General features: G+C 43.3%; 1 protein-coding gene across 23 annotated transcripts in view; it reads right to left on the reverse strand.

The window, feature by feature from the left end:
• Abcc5 (ATP-binding cassette, sub-family C (CFTR/MRP), member 5) overlaps window positions 1-12,005 on the reverse strand; it is a 95,126-nt gene extending 83,121 nt beyond the window's left edge. For 11 of the 23 annotated variants that reach the window (XR_001781831.2, XR_001781830.2, XR_001781835.2 and 8 more), the window contains exons 1-3: window positions 11,825-11,937; window positions 7,882-8,062; window positions 4,300-4,386 (exon numbers count right to left, since the gene is read on the reverse strand). Coding sequence is in view for 9 of the 23 variants with exons in the window: in NM_013790.2 (NP_038818.2) it covers window positions 7,882-8,010 (129 nt within the window). In the remaining 14 variants the exon portion in view is untranslated. Of the gene's footprint in view, window positions 1-4,299; window positions 4,387-7,881; window positions 8,063-11,424; window positions 11,674-11,824 lie in introns of those variants that run through there. The other 12 variants (XR_384569.1, XR_384568.1, XM_006522214.1 and 9 more) reach the window with 7 other exon arrangements.
• Window positions 12,006-13,437: the final 1,432 nt, after the last annotated feature.

Raw genomic sequence — 13,437 nt, forward strand, 5'->3', positions numbered from 1 at the left:
ATGCAGAAGAAAATAATCTGCTATTTGGAAACATGTTTTTACTATACAGCCCAGGCTGGCCTTAAATTTGGGATTATCCTTCCACCTCAACCACACCCAAGCATGAGAATTAGAGAGGCCCAGGCCCAGCCAGAAGAAGAGTCTTGAATAAGGAAAAGCATACATAACACCTAAACAGCTAACTCCTTCCTTTAAAAGGGAAGGAAGGAAGAACTAGACAAGTTTAACTCTACTATCGGGCTTCAGTGTACCAGAAGAACCTCACGTCACCGTGTTTGAAACACACAGGTTCAGTCATTGCAAGGACTTGTAGAGAGGATGTCTCTCCTTAGCACTGGCCCTTTAATTTGTGATCAGACACAAGGCATGAAGGACAGCAGGTCTTTACTATGCCACAGAGCCAAGCTTTACTAAGAGTTTCACTGGCCATTTGTCATCTCCCAACTACTTTAATAGACACTAGTGCTTAGAACTACCTTAAAAACAGTAAGCTATGCTAGTGTCATGGCTCGCACACCTTTCGTTCCCAGCACATCAGAGGCAGAGGCAGCAGACACATCTGAGTTTGAGGCTAGCCTGGTCTACACAGTAAGTTCCACACCGCCTAGGGCTACATAATGAGACCGTCACACACACAAAAAGAAAGAACTACCCCAAGCCCCATCTAACAATTTTCTTTTCAGGTGGGAATCAGTGAGCTGTTGCTGTAGACACAAGCAGCTCTCACCAGCAACAGCACGACGGCCATCTCTCCTGGGGCTGTGGCCAGCACTGAGACTGGCATCTGACTGGAGGCCAGCTACCTTTTCATACCACCAAGCCTAAGAAACTCCAGGGCCTCACAGAGCTGATAGATGCTTACATGGGGGAAAGGGACTGGGGGCAGAGGCATCCAGAAGATGCACTGAGTTGCTGCAGAAACACTTATGCAGAGATATGAAATACTAGCTGCTGTCCTGCCCTCCTCCCTAAACCAGGCTGACTCACCGGGCACTGTTCTCCACTCTGAGAACATAAGAGCTAAAACAAAATCACATGCCTTTTAGCTGTAAAAGCTTTCAGGGTCAAATCCTCTAAAAGTGTAATGTCATACAAAGTATTGCAGGAAATGATTGCAGAGGTGGGGAGAGGTGATTTCTGTTTCTGATATAATCGTATGTGCTTCACACATTTCTGCAATAGGCTCCTATTCCTTTCCTAATAAGGTCTTAGAATAATTTCTGGAAGAGATAAGATTTACATCCTAAATCCCTAAAATACAACTCAAACTCATCAAGATATCTTGAGTAGCTAACTATGAAAACTCTAACCAATGCCAAGAGTCCATCTAAGCTTTAATAAAGATCCCTGGATTTTCAGAATGCTGATTCCTTACTTTCCTAGACGCAAAATATTCTAACTTGAAGGAAAATTCCACCAACGAGAAAAAATAATGCAATCACAACGGTGCATGAACTCTAGCTGATTTCTGGTTATTTTCCATTCTTCCTCTTGTCCTCCATTCAACAAGCTCATGAAAAACAAGTCACCCCGAACTTTAGCCTGATCACCAACGTGACCACATAAGTCAAGCTTTACAAAGCACCTGACAGCTTTATCTCACTTAGCTCAAACATGCAGTAAGTCCAAGGACCTAGCTGTATAGGTCCAGGACTTATACCTTCTACCTCCACGGTCTCTCCTTTCTCCAAATGCTGATTCTCTGTTCTCCAGCTAAATGTTATCTTTTCCTAAGGTCTTCCCTAAGAGAAGGACTTTTTCCTTGTTAAATTATATACATATATATGTATATATGTGTGTGTGTATGTATGTACATATCTGAGTTAAAATTCTACAGAAAGGCAAGCTCTGCCTCAATTCAACTGTGTCTGTATCAGATAGGTGGTGTGCAGCATCATACATGCATACATACTAAAGTGTGCTTACACGCTTGCTGACTTAGTCACCATTCTTTGGCTGTGAGGACATAACATGACCATGTCAACTTGTAAAAGAAATCATTCAATAGGGGACTTGTTTAACATTTCAGAGGGTGAGTCCTTGACCATCATGGTAGGGAGAGTGGCAGGAGGCAGCTATGGTGCTGGAGCAGTAGAGCAGCTGAGAGCTTACACTCTGAGACAACAACCACAAGGCAGAGAGAGCTAACGGAGAGTGGTGTGGGCTTTTTAAACTTCAATGCCCACTCCCAGTGACATACCTCCTCCAATAAAAAACAGTTCTAACAACTGGGGACCAAGCATTCAAACACATGAGCAGAAGAGGGTCATTACATTCAAATCAACACATTTGCTACACAAATAAAAACATCACACAATTTAAAAAAAAAAAAAAAGGACTAGGAAGGAGTAGCATGCACGCCTAGTGTGTGTAATGCCACAGGCTCAACAACACCACCAAAACCAAAACTCATCTGAGCTCCTGGACTTGGACACTCTCTGTGTGCACACCATGCACTCGGTCTCCATGTGCACATATAAACACAATGCAAAAAGCAGGCTTTGGTACAAGCAAGAACCATGCACACAAGAAACATGACAGTGTTCAGCAGTGATCCAAAGAGAGAAGTCTACACTTAAGCTCAAATAATGCCAACCAATATTCATTCTTAGATCAAGGAAAAGACACAGAAAATGCAATCAGCACTTGAGAGTAAACCATGTCTGCTAAGTCTCAGATTATATGTGGCAATTCACACTAATTTTACAGTTCTAAAGAGTACAAATGTTACTTTTTACACTAATTAACTCCAAGCATTTATAATAGACTATAGATACTTAATGTAACTGTTTAACACAATTTCCCCAGAATATTAAAAAAAAAAAAATCATACAATACCAAGAACTGTCCAAAGCGTGTTTTCAGGTCCTTTCTAACACACTGGCTTCTTGGTCCTTTTTGATTCTAACATGTTTGCAACTGTTGTATGCTTATATGTTAACTGGAGATCAGAGGTGGCCTAGAAAGCCTTCTACGGTGCAGATACAGTTCCTTTGTAATGAGCAGCAGGGAGAGTGCTCCTAGCAGAACCATTCTCTAAGGATGGAGCAGATACTCAGGAAGTGTGGCAAGAAACATCACTCTTTACCCAATCAGCTGTTCAGGGTCTTGTTTGTTTGTTTTGTTTTGTTTCTCTTTAAAATATATTATTCTCAGCTGGGCAGTGGTGGCGCACGCCTTTAATCCCAGCACTTGGGAGGCAAAGGCTGGAGAATTTCTGATTTCAAGGCCAGCCTGGTCTCCAGAGAGAGTTCCAGGACAGCCAGGGCTACACAGAGGAACCCTGTCTCGAAAAACAAACAAACAAACAGACAAACAAACAAATAAATAAAGTGTGTGTTTTCTCTTCCTTAAAAACTGAAATAATTGACATGAATATTATTTCAAGCCTGAAAACTTCTGGAATCGTTCTAATTCCTCAGCAATAAAGCTTACACCATCTACAAGCTTGCAATGAGTGTATCTAAGAAATCACAGTTTTGAAAGGAAATACTGAAGATTTCAGAAGGTATGTGTACTTCTCAAAATACTGAATAGCTATACATTCGTAATAATTTATGTACAAAAATAAGTTGAATAAACCTATGGTTTCATTGCTTAGTTCAAGGCTAAGAATAACTTCTTAAAAATAAGTATTTCTTAAATATTTTAAGCCAAAAATGTTAAGAAAAAGAAGAAAAGAGCAAACATAACACCTTGGGAAACAAGAAAGAATTCCTGAAATTTAACAGGCTTACTAGCAACCTTCTTGCCCAAGGTTGACTTAGTAAACATGGCTTCATTTACAGTTCCTCTCTGTCTACAGAGGAAAGGCCTGGCAGAGCTCCTGCATACCCAGGGCAATAACCTCAACAAACTCGATAGGACTCAATGTGAGCATCATGGGTTGCAACATTTCCTGTAAAAATCGCTCATTCTTCACACCTTATGTTAGCCAAGGGGAGCAGAAGTAATCAAAATCACTCTTCTTTCTTCCAGATTTCCTGTTTCCTCAATTTTAAATTCTAGCCAATCTCAGACATCTCATCAGCTTTCAGAGAAACCCCAATCTCCTCCTGTATCTCCTTCCTCACCTGTGTCTGAAAGCAGACCCCAGATTTGCCCACATGGTCTGCATAGCAGTCACCTGATGCTCCTTGTATTAATTTCCTGTCTCTCCTCTGTCTATGGTTTTTCTCCATTACTTCAAGACAAATCCAAGAGATAGATAGATAAATAATTTGCATATGTATAAATATATGTATATAGACATACTTTTTTTAAAAAAATCTCTTCTCAGCTGGGCATAGTGATACACACCTGCATTCAGGAGGCAGCAGGCAGTGAGTTCAAGTCCAGTCTGGCCTACGAAGTGAGTTCCAGGACAGCCAGAGCTACAAAGAGAACCTGTCTCAAAAAAAAAAAAAATTCTTCTCAGCTGGGTATGCTGACCATATGCCTGACATCCTAGCACTAAGAATACCAGAAGCTCAAGGCCAGCCTCCAGTTATAGAGGGAGTTCAAGGCTGGCCTTGGCTTCATGAGAACCTCTTTAAAAACAAAAACAAAAGTTCTTTCTCAGAGGCAAGGGTGGTGTCTCACACCTGTAACTCATTATTTAGGAGGCTACTGCAGGAGGATCAAAAGCTGGATGTCAGTCAGAACTACAGGATACTGTCATTCCTACATGGATAGGTAAGAAAGCAAGGCCTAATGGCACACGACAGGTACTTGGGTACAGTTCAAGGTCTGCCTGGAATATAGAGCAGGTTCTTAGCCAAAAAAATAGCTCATTGAGAGAGTGCTTGCCTAGCATGCAAAAAACTCAACGACCATTCCTCAATGCTAGGGACAAAACAAAATGAAAATTTTAAATCGCCTTTTTATATCAACACCAGTAGCCACTGGGGAAATGCAAATGAAAACTGCAAAGAGGTTTCAAAAGCATCTATCAGACTGCCTAAAATGAAAATGATAACCACCCCCAATCTGGGCAAGAACAGGAAAAAACAAATGAAAGGGGGATATAATATAATACAGCCACTTTGGGAAAGAACCTGTGTGCAGGTGAACCCACCTACACCTGAGTGGTCAAAGTAGAGATGGACTCTGGGTAATGTCCTCTATTCTCTATTTATTCATTTACTTACATCTGATGACATAAAATAACAGTGAGAATTTCCTTATGCAATTTTTAGGTTCCCCAGTACTAACTAACATCTCGCATAACTATAGTACAGCATTGCAAGAAGGCCTTGTCTCCTCAACCCAAGCTCCTGGACTTTTAATAAATCAGTGTCCTGGATCACTGTCAATCCTGTAGTGATTCTCATTATTATTTTTTATAACAGCACATTAATTTAGTTATCTCAAATCACTAATCTTTAAATCTCATTAATTTCCAATGCTTCCGCTCCCAAAAGTTCTTAGCATGGCGTGCAGACACTTCCCTGACACACCCTCTTTACACATTCCACTCTCATCTAAGAGCAAATTCTCTACTGAGCACTGCCCATGCAGCCACCACTCTTAGAATGGTGTGTGTATCATCTCACTACTGTATAAGGCACAATGGCACAAGCTGCTTAGTCAAGGTCCAACACGCCACGTTCTTTTCTATACATCTAGGTCTTTACCTCTGTAGCCTAAGAAAATTCCCATCATCCTTCAAAGCCCTGCTCCAGTGGACCCTTAAAACTTTCCCAGATCTAACTACCAGACAATTTCCTGACAAGTATTAGACATACATTCAAGAAATGTTTGGTTAACACAAGATCTAGCTAATAGGGACGCGTAGTTACAAAACTGGTCCCAAGAAGCACTGGACACTGAAAATGAGGCATTCTCAGTGAGGACAAAGACGCCCATTAACAAAAACAAAAAAACAAAAACAAAACAAAACAAACAAACAAAAAAAAACTATTGATTGACGACGAGTAAGCAATGGCTTTCATCCACCCAAGATGCAAAACCATGTCAGGCTGAGACACCAATTTCAGCTCCAAAGGCCACAGCCTCAAGTGCTCACATGGCAAAGACTCCACAGTATTCACATGGCAAAGATGTGACTAGTGTTCACATGGCTTAGACGTGACTAGTGTTCATATGGCAAAGGTGACAGGTGCTCACATGCAAAGACTTCACAGTGTTCACATGGCTTAGACGTGACTAGTGTTCACATGGCATAGACGTGACTAGTGTTCACATGGCATAGACGTGACTAGTGTTCACATGGCAAAGAAGAGACAATTGCTCACACAGCAAACACTTCACAAGTGTTCACATTGCATAAACCTGAAACTTCCTAATCCTAGATGCCTTCCTACCTTACTTATTTCTTTTGCAATTCCAGAAAAGATAGAATGCTTTAAAAAAAACAAAAAACAAAACAAAACAGGAAAAAACACATCTACTAACTTAAAAATTAAAATGTATCTTAGTATTCCTATTGGAGGAAATTTAGATTGTTACCAAAAATGCTTTATATTCATAAATTCACAAGCAAAATTTACTGATTATCCTACCACTATCTAGAATAATTATTCCACCCATTCTCTGAAATCTGAGAAAGTCTCTTAAAATGATTCCTTTTCTTGTTTTGTTTTGTTGGCAGGGTATACTAGCTGGTTTTATGTCAACTTGACCTACGTTAAAGGGAACATCTATTGAGAAAATGCCACTCTTAAGAAGAGGCTGCAGACAAGCCTTTAGGGTATGTCTTAATTAGTGATTGATGGGTAAGGGCACTGCTCATGGTGGGTGTGATGGGTAAGGGCACAGCTCATGGTGGGTGGTGCCGTCCCTGGTCTGGTGATCCTGGGGTCTATAAGAAAGCAGGCTGAGCAAGCTATGAAGAGCAAGCCAGTCAGCAGCACCCTCCATGGCCTTTCCATCAGCTCCTGCCTCCAGGAGCTGCCTTGTTTGAGTCCCTGCCCTGACTTCCTTGGTTGAATGACATGGAAGTATAAGGCAAACAAACCCTTTCCTTCCCACCTTGCTTTGGTCATAGTGTTTTATCTCAGCAATGGTAACCCAATTATGACACAGGGTCTCTGTGTATAGCCCTGGCTATTCTGGAACTTACTATGTAGAGCAGGCTGGCCTCACACTTATAAGACCCTCCTGCTTTGCCTCTTAGTGCTGGTACTGAAGGTGTGCAATGTCAGGCCTGGCAAAATAATTCCTATTTTAAGCACAGAAAGCAAAGACAGGAGAAAAAAAGCAAAAGTGAAAACCATTTGAAGTATATGAAAGAAGCCGAATGGTCTGCATTACCACTGTCCTCTGGTGTTCTCCCTCCCTCAACCCCACCCCAGCCTATCCGTCTCTTTCCTTTCTCAGTAATGGGTACTGAACCCAGCCACACATGGCTTTATATATGCCAGGCACGAGCTCTACCACTTAGCTACATACCCATCCGTCTTTTTAATCAAGGGGTTTTCAGCAGGTAAGAAAATAAGAGTCAGTGAAAAAGAGAGAAGCCAGGTATATGCTACAAGCCTCTCAGTGCCTCTGAGACAGAAACAGGCGGATGTTCCACACTAAGAGTTCCAAGCTAAACCAGGCTACATACTACATAGTGTGGCCCTGTCTCTCTGTCTGTCTGTCTGTCTGTCTGTCTCTCTCTCTCTCTCTCTCTCTCACACACACACACACACACACACACACACACAGGCAGCACAAGACAACTTCTCAATCCCTTCGTGAACCAGCTCCTTCTTGTGAAGCTGGTCTGAAGCCAGGGCTTCATGAAAGCTAAGCGTACCATTGAGCTACGCTCCAGCCTAAGGAATCTTAACATGGACTTCAAGCCAATAAAGAAAAATAAAATGATAAAATCTGTATCATATGAAAAGAAGGAGATATGGTGTAGGAACCAAGTCTGGGGAGGCAATCACTCACCGATCTTGTTCTCCGGAACCTGGGTTCCTCGGGGTCTCTGTGTTGCCCTGGTACAGCGCTTCTGTCCCTGTCACTTCTGTACCCAGGGCTGGGGATGATATATTCTTTTCCCATGTCAATATCTTTCATCTTCACCACACAGAGGACCAGGGTGCAGACTCCTCCTTTCACTTCAGAAATTCTGAAATTAAAAATTTACAAAAGCAGATGCCTCCTAATCATGCTTAAAGTATATGCCAAAGTGCTTTAAAACAGAACGGAACAAAAGTATTGACACTTCTTTACCAATATAGCTACAAAATTATTTTAAATATCCCTTCAGTTTCTTTCTTTTTTTTAAACAAACAAACAAACAAACAAACAAACAAACAAACAAAGGGTTCTAGCATCAAGAAAATTTACCAAGCCAGACACAGTGGTGCACAACTTTAATCCCAGCACTCAGAAGGCAGAGGTAGGCAGATCTCTGAGTTCAAGATGAGCCTGGTCTACAGAGCGAGTTCCAGGACAGCAGGACTACACTGAGAAACCCCTGACTCAAAAGAAAGAAAGAAAGAAAGAAAGAAAGAAAGAAAGAAAGAAAGAAAGAAAGAAAGAAAGAAAGAATAAAGAAAAAGGGTCTATGTTCTACCTTTTTAAGCATCACCTGGTCTACTCCTAAAACTCTGTTCTGTGTTTCCACACCACTGCCTGTCTGGCTAATTCCAGTCAACATTCTGTATCAACTCTGGTCACTTTTTTCAAAAGTTTGCATTTATCTTATTTATAGGGTGGGGTGGGTACGAGACAGACAGATGGACACACAGAAAACAAAGATAATCATGTACACTTGCAACTTGCAAGAGTCAGTTCTCTCTTTCTACCATCCAGGTTTCTGGGGATGGAACTCCAGTCCTCAGTTTGGCACAGGCCACTTTTTAAAAACTAAACACATACTTGCCCCTCTAGAAGGTCCCCCGTTGTCAGAAGCTCAAATTCCTGAACAACAGATAATGAAAACACCACAGATATCTGACATATGGCCATGCTACACTGTAGTCCATAAGTCCAGCCATGATGACACTAGTAAGGACTGTGTCTCTTGCAGCACAAAATTTTGACAACTGTAAGGCATTGCTGTTTTTGACACAGGATCTCAAGTAAGTAGCCCAGGTTGGCTTCCTACTCTTGGTCTTCGAAGGATGGCCTTGAACTTCTGACCCTCCTGACTCTACATCACAACAGCTGGGATTTCAAAACTGCACTACTACGCCCAGTTTATCTGGTGCGGGGGATGGAACCCAAGGCTTTGCAAACTTCAGGCAAGCACTCTGACAGCAGAGGTACATCCCAAGCTCCTATTACTCATTTTTAAATCATCAGAAGAAAAATACTTATTAATCCTTGAAGTAAAAAAAAAATAATAATAATAAATTAAGCCGGGTAGTGGTAGCGCATGCCTTTAATCCCAGCACTCAGGAGGCAGAGGCAGGTGGATTTCTGAGTTCAAGGCCAGCCTGGTCTACAAAGTGAGTTCCAGGACAGCCAGGGCTATACAGAGAAACCCTGTCTCGAAAACCAAAAAAGGGCTGGAGAGATGGCTCAGTGGTTAAGAGCACCAACTGCTCTTCCGAAGATCCTGAGTTCAAATCCCAGCAACCACATGGTGGCTCACAACCATCCGTAATGAGCTCTGACGCCCTCCTCTGGTGTGTCTTAAGACAGCTACAGTGTACTTAGATATAATAAATAAATCTTAAAAAAAAAATTAAGACCCTCAAATCTCCAATGAGGGCTGGACTGGCCATTTTGCTTATCAGAATTCTGGTTCAAGCACTGGAAGTTGATACAGATAAGTTGTTTATTTAAGACAGAAAGAAAGAAAGAAAGTAAGAAAGAAAGAAAGAAAGAAAGAAAGAAAGAAAGAAAGGAAGAAAGAAAGAGCACCTAGCCCAATGACTGTGTACACTATAAACAAAACCAAAACCAGCTTACTAAGCAAAAACAACGCTTGTGGCTCTGGCTCTTCCGAAAGCCAAGCTATAAACAGATCTGGCATCTGCCATTGTCATCTGGAAGAGGAAGATTACTCGCTACTTTAAAAATAGGCAAGAGGGGGCTGGGGAAGCTTAAAAGGGAGGAGCCCAAGGGACCCCATTCACAACACCAAACACATCAAGAACAACAGGGAAAGTTATCGAAGAACTGTACGAGGCAATGTTTTTTCTCAGTTGTGTGTGTTCAATCATATATTATGAAGCGGAACCGGTAAAGTGTACACACAGACTGTGGTAGCAAAGACAGTTTTGACAGAAACAACTGTTTTCCTAATGGTGAGATAAGATAGGACTTCAGTGGCCTATTCTAACTTCCCTAACCTTCCAGACAAAGCGAGTTTCTATAAGAATGGGGTATGGGGAATCGTTGTCCCCATGATCTTCACCAATGTCATAGCTTCACTTTCAATAAATAAATAAATAAAGGTGCAGCACCTTAAAGTATGCAAACACCTGAGTAGCCATAAAGTTACTGTTTCTTCACACTGAACACAAGGAGACCACCATCTTCTGTGTGTCTGGGATATGACAAGAAGAACACACAGAAGCCGGTAGAGTAGGGCTAAGGTGAATATGGATATGAAGCAATCAACTAAGAAAGGATTACTACACCAGGACCCTCTCCAGCCCAAAGAGCAATTCATACTTCCCATTTTCTAGACAACTCCCTTGCAGCTAATGTAAAGTCTTTTTATAAAACTAATGCTAACTTAGGCTCAGTGATAAAAGCATGTAGGCCAGAGGTTCTTTCCAGTCCCCAGCCCTGCCAAATCCAAAGGAAAGGGTGTGTGTATCAGGACTAGGAAAACCTGGCATATTTTGGTTTAAGCCAGCACTATAAAGGGAGAAAGAAGAATAAACAAAGTGGGGACTCTCACATTAGTACCCCGACTCAAAACTGACAGGGTTGGGGGCCACCTGGTTTTGCTCTAAAATTCTCTTTCCAGTGAAGAGGGGTGGATGTGACGATTCTGCAGGGGGGAGGGGCATTGTGTAGGCCTGGAGAACTGTAACTAACCAGGTTGGTGTTTCCAAGTTCTGTTATCGCAACATCTCTCAGGTTTTAGGCGCCTCAGGAAGCTCCTTCAGGCCCTGCAGCTACTGGAAGCTACTGGAAGCTACAAGGAAGCTGAACCACTTATCACGCCCCCCCCACCTCTCCCCCAGGGCCCACCTGTGCCTCCAAGCTCCCTCACCTGTCACTTACTCCAGAGACCCCAGTAAAACCCATCCATTTCTCCCTTCGGAACTCAAGACTTCCCCGGTCATTCCTGTGCCCACCTGCATCGAGACTCCCACATCTGTACGAAAACACCAAATCCAGGTGTTATAAACACAAAGCCACTAGCTCCTTTGCGTGTCAGCACCGAAAAGGACACTGGTGACAGAAGATCTAGGCTCCCATCTCTACCTCGGCTTCGCTGTGTGTGCTGATGCCACGTACCTCCACATACCAGTAGCAAAACAAACAAACAAAAAACAAAACAAAACATAGATAATGACTTACGTAGTAAGTGGCTGACAGCCTCCAGTCCCGGAGGGAGGTTGGGGCTTCTCTCTGGACAGCTCCGCCACCCGGCCCTAGGGCGTTCCCATGCCAGCCCCGGGCCTGCGAGCACAGGCTCCACGACCCACCCACAGCGAACGCAGCTCCCCCTGGTGGCCGCGCGGAGAGTGGAGCCGGCCGTGACCACCCATCAAACCTCCCCTCCTGCCTTCTAACATCTAGACCTCCGCACAGCCCGCGAGGTCGCCAACAAGCCGGGGACCGCGCGAGATCGGAACGAGACAGGCCCCGTTTCTCCCGTCCGAGGCTTCCCACCGCCCACCCCGCCTTGGAGAGCCCAAAGAAGTGAGCCCGTGACAGCCTCCGACACTGCATGAAAAAGGCGTGAACCGTCACCTACCTGCACCCCAGCCTCCCCACACGAGAGCAAACAGCCCGGGCACGCTCGCGAACATCGGACCCTGAGCAAAACAAGCCTTTATAGCGGCATAGTCCCCCACAACGCGCAAGCGCGATGCACAAAGCTTGCGCAAGACCGAAGGGAATCGTAGTCCCTCATCCGGCAGCCCCCAGCGCCGCACACCGCAAAAGACTACGTTTCCCAGAAGCACCGCTGGTGCCCGGGATGGGGTGCAGGCTGCTCACAGTACCCGCGCGCATCTCGTGCTGCCCCATCCTTCCCCGGTTTCTGATGCCCAGTCTGGAACCTTCTCTGCCTTAGTCACGGGGGCTGGGCAGGCGGGTCGGGGTAGCCGGTGGCGCTGTATTCTCTGACAGCCAGAGGTTCAAAGTCAGGAACTTCCAAATCTATGCGGCGGTTCCACGTGCCAGAAAACATCGTGAAGGTCATCATAGCCTGCTTCTGTCCAGCCCCAACTCTTAGCTGTGGTGTCACTTAATGGGTGCATGAGTCCTCCACGTTCTGCATGAATGGTACCTTTGGATCTTTTCTCTTACCCATCTATCTCAGCTTCTTGACTTCTAAGTAGTGAAATGCCAGAATCGCAATTTCCAAAGTGACAAGGGATGTCAAAATGATATACTAACTAATCAATCTATTTTTATAAATAAATGTAAAGCTCCCGAGGCATTAGTCGTTTTATTTTTTCTATTTTATCTATTTTAGTATCATAATATAAAGACTACTCTATTGCATGCCTCCCAACCTTTAAACTACCCGGGGCTTGTTTATGGTTACCCATTTAAGGGATTTAAAAAGAAAGTAAACTGGATTGTCCATCATACAACTACCTAGTTAGCTACTGTGAACACTAATGTCATAAAGCTGGACTTATTGACAGGATGTATATTTGACACACAGAAAGCTCAGGAAGATAGGCAGTGTTCAGAGCTGGGCTTTCAGGAAGTTGGATCATGAAGACTCTGAGTTAATGAACGGTTTAATATTGACTGATTGTTCCATGTCACTATTAGAAGCTAGTAGAATATGAGGACTTGGAGGCTTGTTAAAGGAAGTTGGTCCCTGGAAGTATACCTTTGAGAGATGTGTGTTACCCCTTCCTGTCATGATGTTCAGCCTTGTGCCGAGCACACACTAACAAAACCAGTTCACCATGGATAAAAACCTGAGCCAAAATAAGTATTTTCTCCTTTAAGTTCATGTTTTCTCCGGTATTTGTCATATTGTCATAATAACAAAAAGCTGATTATGTTTCACTATTTTAAAATTAAGATATATATTGTTGGGGTCAAGGAGTCGCCAGACAAACCACCAAACACTGATCTCAGGCAGACAGGGATAGTTTATGGAGCGTATGTCCTGGGACTGACTGATCAGGGTCAAAGACCAGACTCAGGAGCTGACTGCAACCTCGAGCCAGAATCTACAGAGCTTTTTAAGTCTGAAATCCACAAACATCTGTGTCAAGTTCTTCCACCAATCAGGATTTAGGGATAAGGACTTCCTCTGGAGCAGGTCTTTGTTGTACACGTATCCTGTTCCCATTGGTTGGGGGATCAACTTGCATTGCCTAACATCCATGCCTTAACTTG

This window comes from Mus musculus, chromosome 16 (genome assembly GCF_000001635.26).
Source record: "Mus musculus strain C57BL/6J chromosome 16, GRCm38.p6 C57BL/6J".
NCBI lineage: Eukaryota > Metazoa > Chordata > Mammalia > Rodentia > Muridae > Mus > Mus musculus.